Here is a 23997-nt window from a genome sequence, read left to right as displayed (position 1 = left end):
CGCTGGACAAACGTACGCCAACGTGCAGCGGCCATCATTAGTTCTCCCGGCGATGCCGCTTGCGGAAGTTCTTTAGGCTGTAGCGTTTCCGATTTTTAAGATGGTCGCTTGAGGTATTTTAATGAGACTGCCTTCACCTTTCTCCGTTTCTCACTGTTTGTTTTTAACCTGGATATGACGCTTTAAAGGACCCGACGGAAATAGAATTGAAGGCGTTCTAAAATGGCGAACCGTACGGTGAAGGATGCGCACAGCATCCACGGCACCAACCCTCAGTACCTGGTGGAGAAGATCATTCGGACTCGAATCTATGAGTCCAAGTACTGGAAAGAGGAGTGCTTTGGCCTTACGGGTGAGTGGGAGCGCGCCGACCCCACCCTCAGGCGCTTTGTGGCCCAGTTCTCCTGGCTGGGCTCCGGTAGAACTGGACCTGGGAGTGAGACTAGAAGGCAATGTGACATTCAGAAAATCTGAGAGCCAACAGTGTGCCTACACTTGTGTTGGGCACACAAATGATAGGGCCTTATTCCGAAGGGTGTCTCACTTGGGTTCTGTGATTCCATGTTTAATGATAACTTGCTGAGTTCCAAACTGCGTTAAGATCGAGGACTCAGAAAGTCTTAAAGGACATCATGCCTAGAACCAATTTTATGACCTTACTATCCCCAAATCTGAATCATTTGCGTTTGCGTATTTTAACGTTCGTGTCCTAATATACGTCAGTTCTTAAGAGAATTCTTCCAGATACAGTCTTTTCATCTTTGTTCGAACTCTGGCTCTTCTTTTTAGTAGCTCTATTACTTCAATGAGCCATGGCTTCCTCTACTGTGAAACCTATCTCAAAGGGTTGTTTTGATTATTAAATGCAATACGTATAAAAAATGTTTGGGACCTGTGGTGGCGCAGTGGATAAAGCGTTGACCTGGAATGCTGAGGTTGCCGGTTCAAAACCCTGGGCTTGCCCGGTCAAGGCACATATGGGAGTTGAAGCTTCCTGCTCCTCCCCCCTTCTCTCTCTTTCTCTCTCTCAATCTCTCTCTCTCCTCTAAAATGAATAAATAAAAATAATTAAAAAAAATTTTTGGTATAGTAACAGGTATAAAAATGCTCAGTAATCAGTGGTAGTGGTGGTCCAAGTTTTTGCCACTGTTAAAATACTGTGCTATTACACTGTTGCTACCACAGCTAGCTGTGTGTCCATGAACCAATCTTATTGTTGTTCTAAGTTGCCATTAAATTTTAGAGTCATGTAAGGTTTACTTTTGGGCCCTTCCCTCATACTATAGTTCTCTCCTTGGATGATCTCCATAATACAGTTACATCTTACATATGTAGATGCATTCAAATTTATCTCTTCAGCCCAGATCGCTCCCTGAGATCTAAATCACTTAATTCCAGACATGCCAATTCAGTAGTTCAAAAGTGAACTCAGGAATTTTTCTCCAGCATTAGGTTACATTTCCTTGTTGTGTTTTTTCATTGTATTCTGTCTTCATTTAACTACTCATCACACATTTAGTTACTTTTTACAATGCTTTCTGCAGTGCCAGGCTGTTAATTCTGTGAAAGTAGTATCTTCTATCTGTATCTCTATTACTTAGCACTCAGCTGTAAGTTGTCAACTGTAATGTAGAATGAATTAATACAGAATTTATCCTAAAGGAGCTTGAGTCTGATATATAAAATGATTTGCCATTAATGCTAGCTAACATTTATTGCTTGCTATGTGTCAGGTTGATATTAGCATTTATTGGTATTGTCTCATTTGATTGTCACTGTATAGCCTTAAACTTTGTATATTTAAATTTGAACTGATAGACTCAAAAGAGAAGTGAAGAGACTTCCCTTAGGTCACACAGCTGGTTTGATATTGACAACATTGGAAGATTATTATCCCATTTGTAGATGAGGTTTACTCACTGTTATGTAGCTATTGAAAAGTTATTGTGTTTCTTTTTTGAACAGAAAACAGGGCTTTAATAAATCTGGCCTGTTGCGAGTACCTTAAGCAGGCCTGCCTATTGTTCTTGTACATCTAGATCAGTGGTAGTCAACCTGGTCCCTACCGCCCACTAGTGGGTGTTCCAGCTTTCATGGTGGGCGGTAGCGGAGCAACCAAAGTATAAATAAAAAGATAGATTTAACTATAGTAAGTTGTCTTATAAAGCTTTATTCTGCCAAACTTAGCGAAAATCTGACATAAAGTACTTGGTAAGTAATTATTCTTATATGCTTTAACTTGCTGTAACTCTGCTTTATAAATTTTATAAAGTAAAGTTACTTCCCTACTTTATAAATCACCATTACTGTGGAACCAGTGGGCAGTTAGAAAATTTTACTACTAACAGAGATACAAAAGTGGGCAGTAGGTATAAAAAGGTTGACTACCCCTGATCTAGATTAACACCTTTGAAATGTCAGAGCATATAACTGTGTTAACTATCCTGTAATACAATCAGAGATTTCTCACCTTGCTTTTTCTCAAGATCATGTAAACTTCCTTAGCCCCCGCTTTTAAAAAGAAAGATTTATTTATTGATTGTAGAGAGAGGGGAGAGAGAAAGGCAAGGGAGGGAGGAGCGGAAAGCATCAACTTGTAGTTGCTTCTTGCAGGTACATTGACCAGCCAAGCCCTGAGTTTTGAACCAGTGACTTCAGCATTCCAGGTCAATGCTTTATCCACTGCACCACAAGGGGTCAGACTCCTTCCCTTCTAAATTCAATTTTTTTAAAAAATTTATTTATTTTTTACAGAGACAGAGAGTGAGTCAGAGAGAGGGATAGACAGGGACAGACAGACAGGAACGGAGAGCAATGAGAAGCATCAATCATTAGTTTTTCATTGCGCGTTGAAACACCTTAGTTGTTCATTGATTGCTTTCTCATATGTGCCTTGACCGCGGGCCTTCAGCAAACCAGTAACCCCTTGCTGGAGCCAGTGACCTTGGGTTCAAGCTGGTGGGCTTTTCCTCAAACCAGATGAGCCCACACTCAAGCTGGCGACCATGGGGTCTCGAACCTGGGTCCTCTGCATCCCAGTCCAACGCTCTATCCACTGCGCCACCACCTGGTCAGGCTAAATTCAAATTTTATAAAAGAAAATGCAGGACTTTCGCCACTGCCTCCATGTGCAGCAGAATGTACTTGCCTTCAGTCATCCATGCTCAGGCCCAAGGGTTCTCTCTCCACCTCCAGGCTGAGGAAGAACCAGCAGCTGCCACTCTGCAGGGGCTTCAGCAGCACCACTCAGGTCTCCTCCGAGCACATCTCAGAACCAGGAGAGATGGTCAGACAGGGTGCAAACTGAAGACTCCCATCCCTCCTGGAAGTGTTTTATGCACTGAGAAGCAGGGCCAGTCAGGTGACTTTCCTAACCAGGTATATTTTGCAGAATCTTCAGTGTAGTTCCGAATGCATGTGCACTGGGTCACTGGTTCTCTGGCTTTCCTGAATAGGGGTTTGGAGGTGAGCAAAACAAAGGTAGCCCTGTATGTTTATGAAGCCATCCTCCCAACTGAGGAACCAGAGGGGAGGTTGGGTGCATTCAGGGCTCAGCAGCACCAGCCTCTGAGGTCATCTCTGATTGGATGCATGTTTCAGATGAGTCTGTCACTGCACCAAATATTCCACCTCAAGAGCAGGGTCAGGTCAGAATGAAAAAATTGACCCCGTGCTCATCAGGTTTGTTTAAAGACGGCCTCCCCTGTCCCCACCCTGAAAGATGAGGGTTTGGGGTTGGTAATGGCACAGGGGTCAGTATGTAAAGTGTACATGGAATAATAGGGAGACTTATTTGAGGAGAGAAAATACTTAGCAAGATCCAGCCATGTTTTCTAATGATCATAAATTATTTTATCAGTGCATTTGCAAAGGTTTGTAAAAACATCCATAATATATATTTTCCTTAGATTCTAGAGATACCAACGTGACAGGTACTGAAATGATTTGTTTCAAATGCCAGTGTTTAAGCCATATAAAGCTGATTTTATACATGTTTCTTGTCAGCTCCATTGTAAATGAAATTAAACACATCCATTGTATTTGTCTTCAGGGGGCATTGAACTGAACATGCCACCCATTTATTTTTCTATTAAAATAAATTGCAGACAGCTACATTTGAATGGCCCTGAGTGGGGCTCACCCAGGAGCCAAAAAACTCTGGGCTTCTGGACAAAGTTCATCAGCACCAGGACTGGGCTGAGGCGCCAATATTTAAGGGGTTAAGTATGACATCTGAAACCTCTAATGTTAAAAAATGAAACTTTTGTAATAATATTGAGGATCAGTCATTCCATTGATCTTCCTAGAAAAAGGATCTTTAATTTCACTAATAGCAGAAAGAACATTATGAAATCTACAAAACAGCTGGCTTCTTACATAAGTAGAACAGTTGAACAAGCTGTGAATAGCCCAGATAAACCATGTAAGGTGGTGTAGCACAGAAAGTTCATCATCCCTTTCCAAATACTTGTTATATAAAGAAGCAATTCCCTAGAGCAGGGGTAGTCAACCTTTTTATACCTACTGCCCACTTTTGTATCTCTGTTAGTAAAATTTTCTAACCACCCACCGGTTCCACAGTAATGGTGATTTATAAAGTAGAGAAGTAACTTTACTCTATAAAATTTATAAAGCAGAGTTACAGCAAGTTAAAGCATATAAGAATAATTACTTACCAAGTACTTTATGTTGGATTTTCGCTAAGTTTGGCAGAATAAATCTTTATTAAACAGCTTACTATAGTTAAATTTATCTTTTTATTTATACTTTGGTTGCTCCGCTACCGCTCACCATGAAAGCTGGAACACCCACTAGTGGGCGGTAGGGACCAGGTTGACTACCACTGCCCTAGAAGTTGGGGCTGTGACATGGCAAATAAAGAAAATAAACTGCCTTGTGCAGGTCACCTGCCTGAAAAAATTACACCACAAGTATCAAACATATTTGCTTAACTCCAGTGATTCTGGTTCTTCACAGACAGAAAGCCCATCATCACAATAGTGGGGTTTTTTTTACCTGAGGATTCTCAGAACCATGAAACAAAGGCACAAGTTTTGTTTAGCAGGAATTGGAAATTGAATGTAGCTTTAACTTTCTGCAGAAAGAGAAGAATAAGTGAACTTACAGTTTACTTACTTGATTAGAACAGAAGACCAGGAAGTGATGGTGGGTTGCCTTCCTGTACTCACCAATAGTTTACAGAAAGAAAAACAATACATTTCACTTGCCTGCTGTGTGGACTTGTTGTCTCTGGGAAAGTCACTACTTAAAAGCAAATTTGAAGCCTGATCATCGGTGGCACAGTGGATAGAGCATCGGACTGGAATGCGGAGGACCCAGGTTCGAGACCCCGAGATCGCCAGCTTGAGTGCAAGCTCGTCTGGTTTAAGCACAGCTCATCAGCTTGAGCCCAAGGTCCCTGGCTTGAACAAGGGGTCACTCACTGCTGTAGCCCCCAGTCAAGGCACATATGAGAAAACAATGAACAACTAGGTACCACAACGAAGAATTGATGTTTCTCATTTCTCTTTGTTCCTTTCTGTCTGTCCTTATTTGTCCCTCTCTCTGACACTCTGTCACCAAAAAAAAAAAAAAAAGCAAATTTGAATAATTTGTATAACTGATTTGAACTGCCTTCAAGCAGTCATAAAAAGTTGGTGGTCAGAACTATCATCCAAAACAAATTATAAATGATTAAAATATTCACATTTTAAAACAAAAATTAGTGGATTATGGGAACAAGAAAACAGTTTTACTTTGGTTGAGCATGTAGATGCTTATTTATGACAGTTGCATTGAGAGACTTCATCTAAAGAACATTCGTTATTCAAAATATCCCAGAACTACTGATATATATATTACTGATATATATATATATATTTATGGGAAAGTTTAAAAGTCACAGAGGTAGAAGAAATGGGCTTTAGGAAACAAGTTAGGTAAAAGAAGAGGAACTTTGAACTACTTGATTTTAAAAAAATGTCTCATCAAAAAACAACTGTAGAAGTCAAGACTTTTTATTTTTTTATTTTATTTTATTTTTTACAGAGACAGAGAGAGAGGCAGAGAGAGGGATAGACAGGGACAGACAGACAGGAACAGAGAGATGAGAAGCATCAATCATTAGTTTTTCGTTGCACATTGCAATACCTTAATTGTTCATTGATTGCCTTCTCATATGTGCCTTGACCGCGGGCCTTCAATAGAACAAGTAACCCCTTACTCGAGCCAGCAACCTTGGGCTCAAGCTGGTGAGCTTTTGCTCAAACCAGATGAGCCCTTGCTCAAGCTGGCGACCTCGGGGTCTCGAACCTGGATCTTCCGCATCCCAGTCCAACACTATCCACTGCGCCACTGCCCAGTCAGGCTAAAATATTTTTTAAGATTATTTATTTTAGAGAGAGAAAGAGGAGGAAGAAGGAGCAGGAAGCATCAACTCCCAGATGTGCCTTGACTGAGCAATCCCAGGGTTTCGAACCAGTGACCTTAGTGTTCCAGGTCAATGTTTTATCCACTGCACCACCACAGGTCAGGCAAGACCTTTTTTTAAAGCCATAGAATGAAAACTAACAAAACCATAACAATCTGCTTTATATTAAAGTAGAAAAATATCCAAAAGGAGTGGCTTCAACTTTAATGTGGTAAAAGTGCACACTGAAGATTGTTCACTTTTGCCGCATTGGGATTTATATGGTTATTTGGTAACGTTTTAAAAATACTGGATGTTAATGCAATCCTGCACAAGAATATACTTAATGCAATGTGGAAAAAAATAGGAAAACTTGTTAATAGAAAGCACAAATACCTATCTTTAAGATTGTATTATATAATAAAACACTCAAGTATGTGCAGCTATTTTCTAAATTTTGAAGAGACATAATTTAAAACATCACAGCAAATAATCAGTACTAAAAGTTTTTGTCCGAACTGAAATACTGTAGATGCAAAATGCCTTAATTATTAATAAGCCAGTGTGGCTCTGGCCCGATAGTTTGGTTGGTTGGAGTGTCGTCCTGTTACGCAAAGGTTGCTGGTTCGATTCCCAATCAGGGCACGTACAGAAGCAGATCTCTCCCTCTCTCAAAAACCAATAAATAAAAATTTTTTAAAAAACAAGCAATGTGTTATGATACCAATATCAATTTAAAAAAATTAAAACCAGCCATGCTTCTGCATGATACAATTATAGAATTAAATCAGAAATTTCCATTAATGTAGAATGTTGTTAAAACTTATTCCAAACCATCTCTCCTGACCAGGTGGTGGTGCAGTGGATAGGAAATCAATCTGGGACCCTAAGGACCCAGGTTTGAATCCCCGAGGTCACCAACTTGAGCATAGGATCATAGACATGACTCCACGATCACTGGCTTGAGCAAGGGATCACTGATTCGGCTAGAGCCCTATGTCAAGGCACATATGAGAAAGCAAGCAATGAACAACTAGAGTGACTCATCTCTGAGTATGAGTTAGTGCTTCTCATCTCTTTCCTGTCTGTCTCTCTCTCTCACTAAAACAAAAACAAACAAAAAAACCTTATTCCTGACCAGGTCGTGGCACAGTGGATAGAGCATAGGACTGGGACAAGGAGGACTCAGGTTCAAAACCCCAAGGTCACCGGCTTGAGCGCAGGAGTGCTAGCTTGAGCGTGGGATCATAGACAGGATCCCATGGTCACTGGCTTGGGTCCAAAGGTCTCTGGCTTGAGCAAAGGGTCACTTATGTCTGCTGTAGTCTCCCCCCACCCCCTCAATCATGGCACATATGAGAAAGCAGTCAATGAACAATAAGGTGCCACAATGAAGAATTTATGCGTCTTATCTCTCTCCCTTCCTATCTGTCTGTCCCTATCCTTTCTCTGTCACAAAACATAACAAAACCTTATTCCAAACCACCTTTAAAAATTTGAGAAAAATTTTGGCACACTCCCTCTCAGTAGCATGCCTGCATCTCTCCCTCCCCACTTTCCTTTTTCCCCCACAGGCATGCAGGCATGTATCTCCTTAACTGTAAGGGGCTTCATGAGACTTAACCAGGGGAGCAGCGGGGAGTTGGCAGCTCGTCCCAGGCTAACACCCCAATCCAGTCGGCAAGGCCCCCTTTCCTTTTGACTTCTCAGTGAACCAGAGTAACCCCCTGCCTATTCTACTCTTGCTTCTTCTATTCTAGGCCCTTCCTTATTTTACTGCCCTCAACTTTATTAAACTTACTTTTAAATTTTAAAGTAAAATAAAATTTGAGAAAAAAAATTATTTCTGGCTTTATTTCACCAGAATCATTATGTCACGTATGTATAAAAGAAAAAGGTGAGTATGTATTTGTATGAATCCATAGAAATGTTGATATAGAAACTGGCTAATTTATCTACACTTTCTGTTTTATACAGATTTTTAATACTTTCAGTTCTGCATCATTTAAGCTTCCTTCACTTGAATAAATTCTCTAACAGTTCCTTAAAAGAATAAACTGAAATAATAAAAAGAAATGCAAAACTATTATTCTCCAGAACATATGAGATGTTGCTTCCTGGCATATCATCAGTTTGGCTCAAATAAACTCATAGAAATTCTCCAGGTTTGGACATTCTTACATCTCACTTTTAATTCTAAATGTGGCTGTTTTCCCCCTAACCTGATGGTGTCAAGCATGGACTATGAATTTAGACTGCTTAGATTTAAATCCAGGCCTTGCTCCTTTCTGGGTGTGGACCTTGAGCAAGTCACTTAATCTTTCTTTTAAACCAGTGGTAGTCAACCTGGTCCCTACTGCCCACTAGTGGGCGTTCCAGCCCTCATGGTGGGCAGTAGCAGAGCAACCAAAGTATAAATAAAAAGATAGATTTAACTATAGTAAGCTGTTTAATAAAGATTTATTCTGCCAAACTTAGCGAAAATCCGACATAAAGTACTTGGTAAGTAATTATTATATGCTTTAACTTGCTGTAACTCTGCTTTATAAATTTTATAAAGTAAAGTTATTTCCCTACTTTATAAATCACTATTACTGTGGAACTGGTGGCGGTTAGAAAATTTTAATGCTAATAGAGATACAAAAGTGGGCGGTAGGTATAAAAAGGTTGACTCTTCCTGTTTTAAACAAATCCTGGTTACATTTTTTAAAATAAAAGAGAAGCATCAACCCATAGTTGCTTTCACTGTAGTTGTGCATTGACTGCTTGTATGTGCCTTGACCGGTATCAGACCTCGGCCAGCGAACTTTGGGCTAGAGCCAGCGACCTTTGGGATCCTGTGGATGATTCCCCCAACTCAAAACAGCAACCCAACCTTGAGGTTTTGAACTGGCAACCTCAGCCCTCAGGGTTGTTGCTTTATCCGCTATACCATCAACAGTCAGGTCAGGTCACTTAACCTTTCTTAGCCCAAAGACGGGATTGGGGTGGGGGGGCGTGGGGGGTGTTAGTGCTAGAATTTACCTTATGGTTTGTTGTGAAAATTAAATGAAATTATATGAAATGCTTAGCTAAGTACTTGGCATACAGTAATTCGCTAGTGAATGTTAGCTGCTATCATCATCTGTTAGTATTACTATTAATGCACACTTGTTTTCCTATTATTAAACTGCTGATAAGTATTCAGGAACACCAACCTTGATCTGACTTCTCTCCACTTCATACTGGGAAAAGCTTAACCCTAATATGTCTGAGTTGCCACTATTTTTGTTTTTGTTTTTAGCTGAACTTGTAGTTGATAAAGCCATGGAGTTAAGATTTGTGGGTGGCGTCTATGGTGGGAACATAAAGCCAACTCCGTTTCTGTGTTTGACCCTGAAGATGCTTCAGATTCAACCAGAGAAGGATATCATTGTTGAGTTTATAAAAAATGAAGACTTCAAGTGAGTGAAATGTTGACTATCTGCTATAAAAGCTTCAATTTCAGTAGTCCAGAATTTAGCTTTGGTTAAGAGGAGTGATAATGTATCATGATTTCACAAAGCATTTTGCTTTTGTTCTCTAAAATATGTATTTTGTCTGTTTTGACTGGACTGATCTTTACCTTTCTAGTCTTGGTAACTTATTCCCCCCAAAATTATTATATTTCATAGTCACACAATACTCAGGGGTGAAGAAAACAACATATTGAGGAATATAAGATGGAAAATCTTAGTGTTAAATATAGGTTCATGTCCAGACTATTATTTATTGACTGTGACCTTAGAGAAGTTACTTAATGTTCTAAGCTTTAGTTTTTTTAAAGACAGCAATACCAACTCAGGATTGATGTGATGGTTACAGAAGATAGTGATATAAATCTCACAGCACATTGTATGTTGTATAGGAAACACCCCCAAAATGTAATCTGCTCTTATTTTATTGCCCATTCTTAAGGAGCTTACAACCAAGTATGAGAGACATACATAATAATAGTTTATTATTCTAAGGCGTTTATTTACATATAATAATATTACCTTCACAACAACCCAGTGAAGCCATTCTCAGCACTCGGGCCAAGTTTGCTCCAATGGAGCCTTGGCTATGAGAAAGGAAGAGAGAGATAGGGGGAAAGGGTGGAGAAGCAGATGGGCGCTTCTCCTGTGTGCCCTGGCCAGGAATCGAACCTGGGACTTCCACACACCAGGCTGATGCTGCCTAGCAACAATTTATATATTCATGTCTTTGTGTATTCTTATATTGTTAGTAAATATATTTTATACTTTCTGTTGTTAAATTCAGTATTCATTTGATTCTTATAATATGCCTGTGATGTAAACAGGTTCTAACTTAGTTTTGCAGGTGATGTAATAGACTCTGAAATTGAATGACACATCCCTAGTTCTCACAACCAGTAAGCACTAGATTGGGAACTTGAACCCAGGTCTCCATATTTTAGCTCTTCCTACTGCCCATGCTGTTTCTAAAATTGCAGCTTTCTCATCTGCCAAAGAGAAGAAAAATACTTGTTTATCCAGTACTGTCATGAGAAAAACCAGTTGTTAAACTCAGAAACCTTTTAGCGTGACTTTTAGCATCTTTTAGAACTTTTTAGGAACTGTTGTTTGTCTTTTATCTGTCAGGTATGTCCGCATGTTGGGAGCACTTTACATGAGGCTGACAGGCACTGCAATTGATTGCTACAAGTACTTGGAGCCTCTGTACAACGACTATAGGAAAATTAAGAGCCAGAACCGAAATGGGGGTGAGTATGGTGCCATGTGATTGAACCTTCATTCCTGAGCCAGTGTTTGTTTCACCAATACTTCTGCCCTCATGTTATCACATACATTGTGAGTGCTCCCCTTTATCTCCTGCATAGGGGGTACTCCATTAGACTATTAGCTTCCGGCTAATATCTAGCCTGCCCTGTCTGCCCACCTTTCTGACTGCATCCTTTACTAATACTAGCCTTCCATCATGTGCTCCCTCCACATGTGCTCTATCCCACAGGATCTAGATCTAGAATGACCTCTGTATACAAGTCTTCCCCAAACCTCCCAAAGTAAGTTTTTTCATGTTCCATCTTCACCCTTCTTTCTACTGGTCTCTCCTGTAGCACTATACTTCACAAGGCAGTATATAGACTGAGTGTATTTACTCATACTTATGTAAGAGTCCCACTGAAAAATAAGTATGTCCAAGATCAGTGTCATAAAAGATTGGTAACATTTTTCCCCCTTTTCCTCTTTCCATGTATCATTAAGCAGTCAAAGTTTAAGAATTTGGAAGTAGCCCTGGCCGGTTGGCTCAGTGGTAGAGCATTGGCCTGGTGTGCAGAAGTCCTGGGTTCAATTCCCGGCCAGGGCACACAGGAGAAGCACCCATCTGCTTCTCCACCCCTCCCTCTCTCCTTCCTCTCTCTCTTCCCCTCCCGCATGCAAGGCTCCATTGGAGCTGGGGATGGCTCCTTGGCCTCTGCCCCAGGCGCTAGAGTGGCTCTGATTGAGACAGAGCGATGCCCCAGAGGGGCAGAGCATCGCCCCCTGGTGGGCAGAGCCTCGCCCCTGGTGGACATGCCGGGTGGATTCCTGTCTGGCGCATGCGGGAGTCTGTCTGACTGTCTCTCCCCGTTTCCAGCTTAGAAAAATACAACAACAACAACAACAACAAAAGAATTTGGAAGTATACTTGAAACTTCGTTTACTTATTCATTCATTCATTGAAAAAATACAGTTCATATTAAGTGCTAAGTCATGCCAGGTATTGTGCTATGTAGTGGAAATAACATGGTGAACAAGGTGGACATGGTCATGGCCGTCATAGAATTACTTATGATTATATTTTGGCTAGACAATCCTTTGTAGGGAGCTGTCCCTTTGCATTGTGAGATATTTAACCATGTCGCTGACCTCAACCCTAGGGGAAAGAATCACCCCTGGTTGTGAACTCCTGAACTAAAGTAATTTTCACTGTAGAAATTCTGAAATTGCTCTATTTTATGAGATACATATTCTATATTCAGAAACATAGTGGGTTCACATGAGAAGTTACACTTTAGTTATATGATCTATTCAAGAAAATTGTACCTATATTATTCACAATTATTTGTGCTTGCTTTTGTGTTTGTCTTGTCTGCTAATTGGGACAACTTCATTTATCCCTTTACCCCAACCTCCTAAATGAGGCTTGGCACATGATGGTCTCATAAAGGTGAGCTGAATGAATGAAGATAAGTGATGATGACAACTCTTTGGAGGGCTGTAAGCACATGTTTGTCAGTAGCAACTTCTGAGTAATTGCCACACTGCAATAGCTTTATAGCAAAAGGGAAGCTGCATAGAATTCACTTTTACTTTTTGCCTATCTAAATTTATTTCCAAGTTGCTTGAGCTTATGATTTTTCTTTCAGAGTTTGAACTGATGCATGTAGATGAATTCATTGATGAACTACTGCACAGTGAGAGAGTCTGTGATATCATTCTTCCCCGGCTGCAGGTAAGAGATAAAGGCCTTATCTAAGTCACCTTTCTTCCCCCGGTAAAACAGACAGGCAGACACACACACACAAACACACACACAAAATCATTGAAACTCATAGATTTTAGGGATCTTGTTAATGTTAATAAGTAGTCTTCATGTCTATGAAAAAGATGACAGGTTGGCAGTGAAAGCAAAGCAGGTAATTTGAAGGATAGGCTTTAAGAATGAATAACACAAGAAAACTTTCTTTAAAATATTGTATCAAGGAGACTGTAGCAAAGTTATATCTTTAAACTTTGTGAGCAGCTTTTTTCAAATTTAAAAATTCAGGATATAAAATAGATCAAAGAGACTGAGACCTTAATCCCTAAAATAGTGCAGTAATCATCCTGCCTCCCTTTCCTAGAGATTAGTGATTGTTCATGAAGCCCTTTCAGGAATGGCTTTTATAGAGTATGATCTTAAAACTAGTGTTGAAAATACAAAGGGAAAACAGATACTGTAGGTAGCCTAAAGAGAGAGGGGATATGGATATTTCTAAGGAGAGAGTGAAAAGATGACTGAACAAGGAATGGGAAGACCTGGTTTTCTGTTGCCATCTATAAAGTGGAAAATTAGATTATCTCAGTGGTCTTAAACTGCCCTATGGGATTGTTTTAAGACTACTGAAAGGAATAAGAGGAGACAGTTTTACATATCCTAACCAGGACAGGCTCCTTTTCTCATAGTTAACATATTAGGCTTGTGAGTAAGATTTCATTTGAGCAAAGGCTTTCTTTTAAATCGCTTTATTAAGGTATAATTGACATAGAGTAAACTACATATATTTAAAGTATACAGTTAAGTTTTGACATCTCTGTATATCCTAGAAACTGTCATGACAATCAAGAACAGTGAAAATATCCGTAACTGCAGAAAGTTTCCTTCTTCTGTGTAATCCTCCCCTCACTTCTCTCCCTCAGTCCTACGCAACCACTGATATGTGTGCTGTCATGACAGATTAGGTTGCATTTTGTAATACAGTATTCTACTTTTTGTCTTCTCAGCATAATTATTTTGAAAATCATCTGTTGTTGCACATATCAGTAGTTGATTTCCTTTTATTGCTGAATGAGTGCTATATCTCCTGTTCCATACTGGCTACTGTAGGCCATGTGTTTAGTTAGATTTCAAATCTAAAAACCTGCTTTCAGGGCCCAATTCTCACACTAACTCATTGTGGGTTACATTAGTTGTTAATATTATTGTCTCCTATTATTATTTTAGAAATACTTCAAGAAATGTAGTACTTAGAATTAATTACAATCAGGTTGTAGCTGAGGGTTCTAAGCAAGCCTCCCGATTTAATGAGGTCCGCATGGAGTTTCAGAGACCAGGAAACATGCCTCATTGAGGAGAAATTGAAATCTGACTGATATACTACATATCACCAGGAGGTATGTTCTACTGTGGGCCTCTTACATGTCCTGGATGTAGTGACCCTTAAAACCACCTCGTGTTCTAATTCTGTTCTTATTAAGCAACCCATAGGTCATCAGTGTAGCTTCTGATGTACCCTGACATTGGCAAGGAACCACTATGGAAAGAATTCTGATTTCACCAAATATAAATACTATGAATTAATTTGACTTAAGTCACTTCCAAGTTTGGTGAGCATTAGGGATTCTGGATACCCTATCTGAAGCAATCCTAGATCCCAAACTCTGTTGATCCTTTGAATATTGGAGAGCAGTTTTCTGAGGGATTGACTTTATTGAGTGCCACCTTTGTGTCATTTGTCCCAACATTTACAGAAGTTTGTTAGAAATGTATGAAAGCTAAGTAGCAAACAAATGTTGCTATTTATTCTAGGGCTATTCAACATATGTGCATGGCGTAAGGAAATGGTAAGGGATCTTCTGACCCAGCCAGTTCGTTTGTCAGTTTTGAACTTGCCTTTGCCTGTCAGGTTCTTAGTCAATAAGCAGTGCTAGGCCACATCTCAAAAGAAAATGGAACCAGGTGACTTATTTCTTATGCCTTGTTAAAAATACATGACTTCAGACACAGCTCTCTGAATCTTGGCTATAATATAGAACTGGTGCTACTCTGAAATATGACCCAAGGCACTCTTTAGCCCCCAAACTAGGCTAAGCCTCAATGGATTTCTTGGGATAGGTTCTGATCTAAGTCTCTCCAGGCAGAACTGCCAGCCAACATGGTCTCAACCATGAAGTTATGGCCCTTGGTTATGAAGTCCACATTTTGTTATTCAAAGATACATCTATCCTGATTGATATCCCATTGACCTTAGAGTATAACATCACAGGGAATAAAGCCAATAGAAAATGTAGATGTTCTCTTCAGCTTTGTATATTTGTTTACAGAGGAACTTAAAAGATTGTATAGATTCCAGGTATGTTAAACTCAGAATTTTAAATTGTCTAGGATGTCTTTGGAATTGCTTCAGCTGTTGCTCCAGAGTTTTTCTGTCAACCTCAGAGGCCCCGTGCTGGGGCTTCAGGACACATAGGAGATAGCAAGGCCCCCTAACACCCATTGTGTTCTCTGTAGAAACGCTATGTGTTAGAGGAAGCTGAGCAGCTGGAGCCTCGGGTTAGTGCTCTAGAAGAGGACATGGATGATGTGGAATCCAGTGAAGAGGAGGAAGAGGAAGATGAGAAGGTCAGGTACCTGGGAGCTCATGGGTGGAGGAGGAATAATTATAGGGGAGGGGGTGGTATTTGTCTTGTTTTCAATTTTTAACTTTAATAAAAAATAAATATATTACAGAATATATACATATATATAATACAGTATTTAGTTAATAAGAGTATGGGCTTGCCCAGCACTGGTGGTGCAGTGAAAAGAGAGAGCATCATCCCAGAGTGCCAGGGTCACCAGTTTGATCCCTGGGTCATTGGCTCCATCCCAAAGTCACCTGTTTGAGCCCATCGTGGCATGTATGAGAAGCGATCAGTGGGTGCACAACTAGGTGGAAGAACAAGTTGGTGGTTTTCTCTCTCTCTGATCTCTCTCACTCTCCTTTACCTCCCTCTTCTTTCCTCTCTCTCTTTCAAAAAGAAAAAAAAAGTATGACTTTAGACTTAGGTAGGCCTTGGTTCATATCTCAGCTCTGCTATATATAGTGGTATGTTCTTGTGCAAATTATATAACGTCAGTGTTATCCTCTAAAGCAGTGATTTTCAACCTTTTTTGAGCCGCGGCACATTTTTTACATTTACAAAATCCTGGGGCACACCACCTACCAAAATGACACAAAATGACAATCTAACACAGTATATATTATACATATAGTTAATAATATAGTTTCTAAATGTATTTATACTTACACCTGACCATGTCTCACAGCACACTAGTATGCCGCGGCACACTGGTTGAAAAACACTGCTCTACAGTGGATAAAGCATCGACCTGGAAATGCTGAGGTCGCCGGTTCGAAACCCTGGGCTTGCCTGGTCAAGGCATATATGGGAGTTGATGCTTCCAGCTCCTCCCCTCTGTCTCTCCTCTGTCTCTCTCTCTCTCTCCTCTCTAAAATGAATAAATAAAATAAAAATTTTAAAAAAAGACCTCTAAGAAAAACACTGCTCTAAAGGGTAATGATGCCTTTCTCTAAAGACTTTAATGAATATTAAGTGAGATGATATACATAAACCCCTTAGCATAGGACAGTATAATTGCTTAGTAAGTGGCAGCTATTAAAATAAATAAATGAAATAAAAATACTATTTATAATTGAAACATCCTAAGAACTAAGCCTAGTTTAGGGGGAAAAAAGAGTTCTTTCATATTAGACATAATGCTGAAAACTTGAAAACAGCCAAGCTGTCAGGGAGTAAATAAACTAATATATCAATTCAACAGACTATTAGGCAGTCATTAAAACTGTTAGGAGCCCTGGCCGGTTGGCTCAGCGGTAGAGCGTTGGCCTAGCGTGCGGAGGACCCGGGTTCGATTCCCGGCCAGGGCACATAGGAGAAGCGCCCATTTGCTTCTCCACCCCTCCGCCGCGCTTTCCCTCTCTGTCTCTCTCTTCCCCTCCCGCAGCCAAGGCTCCATTGGAGCAAGGATGGCCCGGGCGCTGGGGATGGCTCTGTGGCCTCTGCCCCAGGCGCTAGAGTGGCTCTGGTCGCAACATGGCGACGCCCAGGATGGGCAGAGCATCGCCCCCTGGTGGGCAGAGCATCGCCCCTGGTGGGCGTGCCGGGTGGATCCCGGTCGGGCGCATGCGGGAGTCTGTCTGACTGTCTCTCCCTGTTTCCAGCTTCAGAAAAATGAAAAAAAAAAAAAAAAAAAGTTAGGAAAGCTTGACCTGTGGTGGCGCAGTGGATAAAGCATTGACCTAGAATGCTGAGGTTGCCAGTTTGAAACCTAAGGCTTGCCCAGTGAAGACACATTCGAGAAGCTACTACTAGGAGTTGATGCTTCCTGATCCTCCCCCCTCCCTTTTCTCTCTCTTCCTTATCTAAAATCAGTAAATATAAAAAATAAAACTGTTGGCCCTGGCCGGTTGGCTCAGTGGTAGAGCATCGGCCTGGCGTGCAGGAGTCCCGGGTTCGATTTCCAGCCAGGGCACACAAGAGAAGCGCCCATCTGCTTCTCCACCCCTCCCTCTCTCCTTCCTCTCTGTCTCACTCTTCCCCTCCTGCAGCAGAGGCTCCATTGGAGCAAAGATTGGCTGGGCGCTGAGGATGGCTCCATGGCCTCTACCTCAGGCCCCAGATGGGCAGAGCATCGCCCCCTGGTGGGCATGCCAGGTGGATCCCGGTCGGGTGCATGCAGGAGTCTGTCTGACTGCCTCCCCGTTTCTAGCTTCGGAAAAATGCAAAAAATAAAAAAATAAAACTGTTAGGAAAAGTATATGATAATCCCAAAACAGCAACATTGCGGGAGACAACTGGTGGGTACACAACTAAGTGGGAACACAAATGAATGCTTCTCTTTTTCCCTGTCTCCCTGAAATCAATAAATTAAAAAAAAATTTATAGCAACAATATATATATAGAAAAAGTCTAGAGGAAATACAAGAAATGCTGGCTTATGGATACTGAGACACTACAAATGGAGTGTAGCTCTGAGCCATCAGGCTCCCTTAAAGTTGAGTGCAAAAAGAAGCATAATCAGGCCCTGGCTGGTGGCTCAATGGATAGAGCATCAGCCTGACGTATGGACGTCCCAGGTTCAATTTCCAGTGAGGGCACACAGGAGAAGTGACCATCTGCTTCTCCTCTCCCCCTCCTGCAGCCAGTGGCTTGATTGGTTTAAGTGTGGCCCTCTGGGTGCTAAGGATGGCTCAGTTGATCCAAGGGGGCAGCCTAGGTGCTAAAAACAGCTCAGTACTCCACTCCATCTTCAGCCTCAGATAGGGGTTGGTTGGTGGATCCCAGGTGGGGCACATGAGGGAGTCTGTCTCCCTATCTCCTCTACTCTTACCTTAAAAATAAAAAAGGAAAGCACAATCATTTAGGAATTCAGAGCCATGTAAAGCTGAGCTGAGGTTCTTTTTTATGGAGAGTGAACCAAAAGTATGCAGTTTTTTTTAATGGAAAATTTTAATCACATACCAGTGATCGATACATACCCAGTTTCAACATCTCCACCCAGTGCCCCCTCCCCAGTTATCTTGAAGCATATATTTACTTGATCAGTTTTTGTTTTTGGAGAGAGGAAGGGAGAGAGATGAGAAACATTTCTTCATTGTGGCACCTTAGTTGTTCATTGCTTTTTCATATGTGCCTTGACGGGGATGGGGGCATAGCATAGAGCGAGGGACCCCTTGCTCAAGCCAGCAACCTTTAGGCTCAAGCCAGTGACCATTGGCTCATGTCTGTGACCCCACGTTCAAACCAGATGAGCCTGTGCTCAAGCTGGCGACCTCAGGGTTTTGAACCTCGGTCCTCTGCATCCCAGTCCAATGCTCTACTACGCCACAGATTGGTCAGGCTCTTTGATCAGTTTTTTTTTTTTAAGATTTTATTTATTCATTTTGGGGGTGGGGAGAAAGAGAGAGAGAGATAAGGGGGAGGCTGGAAGTATCAACTCTCCTATGTGCCTTGACCAGGGAAGCCCTGGGTTTTGAACCGGCAACCTTAGCATTTCCACATTGACGCTTTATCCACTGCACCACCACTGGTCAGGACTCTTTGATCAGTTTTTTAAATGAGTTGATTCTAGATTATCCTCCCAAGATATCAAATATCCTTTTGTCCTTGGTCACATTAACTCATGGGTTTAAGCATATTTAATGGTTTCAACCATTGTGGTCCCTCTTGATGCTCATATTGTCTCATCTTGGGTCAGTGGAGCCCCTTAACTTGACTGTTGAGATTCATATACAGTCATAGTATTGTGGTTTCTGATATGATGGTATGTTCTAGTCATGTCTTAGTAGTTTCTGCCCCCAACCTGGAATTGGCCATTTTCCAAGGAGCCCTTGGTTCGATTTACTGAGATACAGTATTTAGATACCACAGCTTGGACACTGATTACTATGGGTTTGGTCAGTGTTATTAGGCTTTTATAGTTGGCTAAGCTAGGGGAAAAATTTTTTTTTAGATTAAAAGGACACCATGAGCCCTGGCCGGTTGGCTCAGCGGTAGAGCGTCGGCCTAGCGTGCGGAGGACCCGGGTTCGATTCCCAGCCAGGGCACGCAGGAGAAGCGCCCATTTGCTTCTCCACCCCTCCGCCGTGCTTTCCTCTCTGTCTCTCTCTTCCCCTCCTGCAGCCAAGACTCCATTGGAGCAAAGATGGCCTGGGCGCTGGGGATGGCTCTGTGGCCTCTGCCTCAGGTGCTAGAGTGGCTCTGGTCACAACATGGCGACGCCCAGGATGGGCAGAGCATCGCCCCTGGTGGGCGTGCCGGGTGGATCCCGGTCGGGCGCATGCGGGAGTCTGTCTCTCCGTTTCCAGCTTCAGAAAAATGAAAAAAAAAAAAAAAAAAAAAAAGACACCATGAGTTTGTAATTAACCTTAATAATCTTAAGGATATCTTTTCTTTTGCATTGGAAATCCAACTTCTTAAGGAGATAAACATAACTTATTTCTCAGTACTCAAAAAGTCCCAGAATAACCCGACCTGTGGTGGCGCAGTGGATAAAGCGTCGACCTGGAAATGCTGAGGTCGCCGGTTTGAAACCCTGAGCTTGCCTGGTCAAGGCACATATGGGAGTTGATGATTCCAGTTCCTCCCCCCTGTCTCTCTCTCCTCTCTAAATATGAATAAATAAATAAAATTTTTTTTTAATATTTCTGTAAAACATTCCTTAAAAAAAAAAAAAGTCCCAGAATAATGGTACCAACACTAGAAAAGTAATGGGGTTATTGGGAAGTTATTTTTTTATTTGGAATCTTTTTCTTCTCAGGGTTATGCATCTATGTATTCAAATTACTGTTTTTCTAAGCTATTTGAAGGTAGAATTTGGGACCAGTGGGGGGGGGGTACCAGTGTTTCTAAATGGATCTCTATGAGCACTCATCACTGATCTACCTATCTAATTTCCAGTTGGAGAGAGTACCATCACCTGATCACCGCCGGAGAAGCTACCGAGACTTGGACAAGCCCCGTCGCTCTCCCACACTGCGCTACAGGAGAAGTAGGAGCCGGTCTCCCAGAAGGTAAAGCGATAGGCATTTGCCTCTTTTCAGGAGGCTTACAGCACTGTAATATAGAAGAGTGTTTTCAATCACCGGTCTGCCAGAAATTTCATGTGGTCCATGAGTTAACCATCCCGATGTTGTATGAAGATTACAGTCTTATCAGAGTGCTTAACTCTTTCATAAACCACACAAAATTTCTGATGAACCAGCAGCTGAAAAACACTGGTGCAGAAATTTGGACTTCAGGGAAGGAAAAATGCCACTCTGTGGAGAATGTTTGCTTGCCCAATGTGTTGTTGGAAAATACCCATAAAATCTCAGTGGCAGACAACAATAACCCATTAAGCCCATAAGTCTGCAGTCAGTGACATAAGCGGGGCTTAGATAGGCAGTTTTGAGTATGTTTTGTTCACTCACCTGCTTTGCAATCTGTTGGCCAGTATAGGGTGGATGGCCTTACCTAGGACAACTAGGGCAATTCATCTCTTCTATGTCTCATTCTAGGCTAGGTTAGGCACATTCTCATGACAGTGGCAGAATTCAAGAGCAGGCATCCCAATCATGCAAGTGTCTTTCCACATATGCTTGTGTCACATCTGTAAATATCCCATTGGCCAAAGCAAGTCACTTGGAGTGGGAGGATACTAAAAAGTTACATGACAAAAGAGTTGGTGGTGGTGCAGTGGTTAGAACGTCAGCCTAGGACAGTGGTCAGCAAACCGAAGCTTGCAAACACATGCAGCTCTTTGGCCAGCTTAGTAGTACCCTAATTAAGTTAATAACAATGTATCTGCCTATATAGTTTAAGTTTAAAAAATTGGCTCTCAAAAGAAATTTCAATCGTACTGTTGATAATTGGCCGTTGACTAATGAGTTTGCCGACCATTGGCCTAGGAGGCTTGAGGACCCAGGTTCGAAACTCCAAGGTTGCTGGCTTGAACATGGAATCATAGACATGACCTTATGGTCACTGGCTAGAGCCCAGGGTCAGTGGCTCAGCTGAAGGCCATTGCCCCACCTGCCCCCTGTCAAGGCACATAAGAGAAAGCAATCAATGAACAACTAAGGTGTCACAAGTTGATGCATCTCATCTCTCTCTCCCTTCCTGTGTGTCCATATCTGTCTGTTCTTGCCCCCTCTCAAGAAATATTTTTTTTGTACTCTACAGCATCCAAGGCACCTACCAACTAAGACTCTTCTGTTTTTTTTCTATATAGGCGGAGTCGATCTCCCAAAAGGAGGAGGTAGGCCTTCAGGGGTTTTTGTAATGAAGGATAGGGATTTAGGGAGGGGGTGCTGTGTTTGTGATTATATTGTCATACTGATATGGGAGTCTGACCAGTTATTTCCACAGCCCCTCCCCTCGCCGAGAAAGGCATCGGAGTAAGAGTCCAAGACGTCACCGCAGCAGGTCTCGAGATAGACGGCACAGATCTCGCTCCAAGTCCCCAGGTATAGATAGCATTTGGGCCTTTTGCTATTGGTTGTCTTAACAAAGAATTGTAATAGAGAACTTAACCTCCTGTAATACTGGAGTAACTGGCTGTTATTGCTTAGAAGGAAAGGAAATGAACTTAGAATCTGAAATTTAGAGTTTACATCTTGACTGACTTACAAGCTTTGCTGATAGGATGATGAGCCTGTTTTTTCATCTGAAATTTTAGGAATTAGACCTAACAGAGTAGTGTGAAATATCCAGTGTGATGCTTTATAATTAACCATAAAGCCCTGAATACATATAGGTGTCCCTAGAATAGGCCAAAAAAGTATTAAGCAAATGGGAGGGGTAGGGAGAGGTGAAAATGACAGTGGAATGTAGGAGGGTAGAATCTCTTATTCATATCCATTGCCTTTTCTCCCTCAGGTCATCACCGTAGTCATAGACACAGGAGCCACTCAAAATCTCCTGAAAGGTATGGACTGACCTATTTATTCAGAAATTAAAGCCTCAATCACATCTAAATTTGACCTGAAATTCTTCTGTTTTGATGGGGATATTTAAGAATTCTCCTTCATTACAGGACAAAATTGGCCTCTTTCCCTAGAATTGTATGTTTATGTTGCTTTTCCTTATAAAATTTGCCACTTTAAATTGTGGTATAAGGGCTTGAACTATGACCGTAAGGAGACCTGGACTAATACTCCAACTTGTAACACTTAATAGTGACCATTTTCATTTGAAAAGCTTTCATTAGAAATGCCTATATGCTATATATACACTATTAGGTTCCCTCTGAATCTCTCCGAGGTCATTGCCTCAATGGTAAATTTTGGTGGATACTCATTGTGTTGTTCTGAGACATTAAAAACACCAGGCACCCCCCCCCCCCCGAAGTTAGAAGTGGGGAGGCAGTCAGACTCCCGCATGCGCCTGACTGGGATCCACTTGGCATGCTCACCAGCAGGCAATGCTCCTTTGTGGTTGGAGCCACTCTAGTGGCTGAGGCGGAGGCCATGGAGCCATCCTCAGCACCTGGGCCAACACTGCTCCAATGCAGCCCTGGCCACGGGAGGGGAAGAGAGAGACAGAGAAGGGGGGAAGGTGGAGAGCAGATGGTGCTTCTCCTGTGTGCCAACCGGAAATCGAACCCAGGACTTCCACACACTGGGCCGACTCTACCACTGAGCCAACTGGCCAGTGCCAAACATCAGGCACATTTAATGAAGACTGAGTATCATATCTTTCCTCATTAGTGTCACTATACCCTGATTTTCCTCAAAAGTCCTTGCCCAGCTATTAAATTTAATAATTTCCATGTGTTGTCATTTCAGATCCAAGAAGAGCCACAAGAAGAGCCGGAGAGGGAATGAGTAACAGACTCAGTTTGAGTTTAGTCCAAATGGCCTCCTGGATATATGAAGGCATCTGTGTGTGTGGAAGGAAGGATTAAGATCTACTCCCGAGGCAGCTATAAGAATATTTTAGGGTTTTGGTTTCTTTTTAACCTAAAAGTTTCTCCACTTTTTAAATGAAAGAGGTGCTGAGTTTTGTATCTCTTTTTGAATCCTAATCCATGTTTGAGGAATAATGCTCCCCAAGGGCTGCTTTTGACCCCTTTGGATGACCAATATTGAAGATTTGAGGGGTAGAGGGCATGAATGACAAGGAGAGGATGTGCACTCCTCGTGATCCTTTTGTTATTAAATTTAACACATTTATTTTCCATCTTTCTGTGGTTTAGTTTTTGGTTTGTCTGTGATTGGAACAGTTCTGAGAACCCCAAGATTTGTGCTGCTGCTGTTACTTCCAAAGACGAAGTTAGGAAAACATTAGTGCTAACATTTCCCCTCAGCAGTAGCAGGTAATAATAAATCAGTGAAAACTGACTCATTAGCAGCAGCGTTATAAGAAAATGCAAATATAAGGCTTTTTCTGGATTGTTTAATCCAGTTGCTTTGAACAGTTCAACAAACAGTAAAATTTTAACACCTTTTATACAGCATACTTAGTGTTTCTTTTTTTAAAAATATTTTATTGATTTTTTTTTAGAGAGAGAGGAGAGAGAGAAGGGGGAGGAGCAGGAAG

General features: G+C 41.6%; 1 protein-coding gene and 1 pseudogene across 1 annotated transcript; both read left to right on the top strand.

The window, feature by feature from the left end:
* Positions 1-10: 10 nt before the first annotated feature.
* On the top strand, positions 11-23635 carry PRPF38A (pre-mRNA processing factor 38A). Its single transcript, XM_066269190.1, has 10 exons — positions 11-352; positions 9693-9852; positions 11032-11153; positions 12801-12886; positions 15425-15535; positions 20377-20489; positions 21689-21715; positions 21826-21923; positions 22336-22384; positions 23244-23635. Exons 1-10 carry the CDS (start codon positions 223-225, stop codon positions 23284-23286), a joined length of 939 nt encoding a protein of 312 aa, XP_066125287.1. The 5' UTR covers positions 11-222; the 3' UTR covers positions 23287-23635.
* LOC136328726 (KATNB1-like protein 1) lies at positions 4227-5787 on the top strand (annotated as a pseudogene).
* Positions 23636-23997: the final 362 nt, after the last annotated feature.

Source organism: Saccopteryx bilineata, chromosome 3, assembly GCF_036850765.1.
Source record: "Saccopteryx bilineata isolate mSacBil1 chromosome 3, mSacBil1_pri_phased_curated, whole genome shotgun sequence".
NCBI classification, from domain to species: Eukaryota; Metazoa; Chordata; class Mammalia; order Chiroptera; family Emballonuridae; genus Saccopteryx; species Saccopteryx bilineata.
This window is presented reverse-complemented; position numbering and strand designations above follow the sequence as displayed.

What these genes read in the sequence shown, in the direction of transcription:
- PRPF38A (XM_066269190.1), top strand. Translation starts at nt 223, where the DNA reads ATGGCGAACCGTACGGTGAAGGATGCGCACAGCATCCACGGCACCAAC. An exon ending in AGGAGCCGGTCTCCCAGAAG is followed by an intron (nt 20,490 to 21,688) that starts GTAAAGCGATAG and finishes TTTTCTATATAG; the next exon opens with GCGGAGTCGATCTCCCAAAA. An exon ending in CGATCTCCCAAAAGGAGGAG is followed by an intron (nt 21,716 to 21,825) that starts GTAGGCCTTCAG and finishes TTATTTCCACAG; the next exon opens with CCCCTCCCCTCGCCGAGAAA.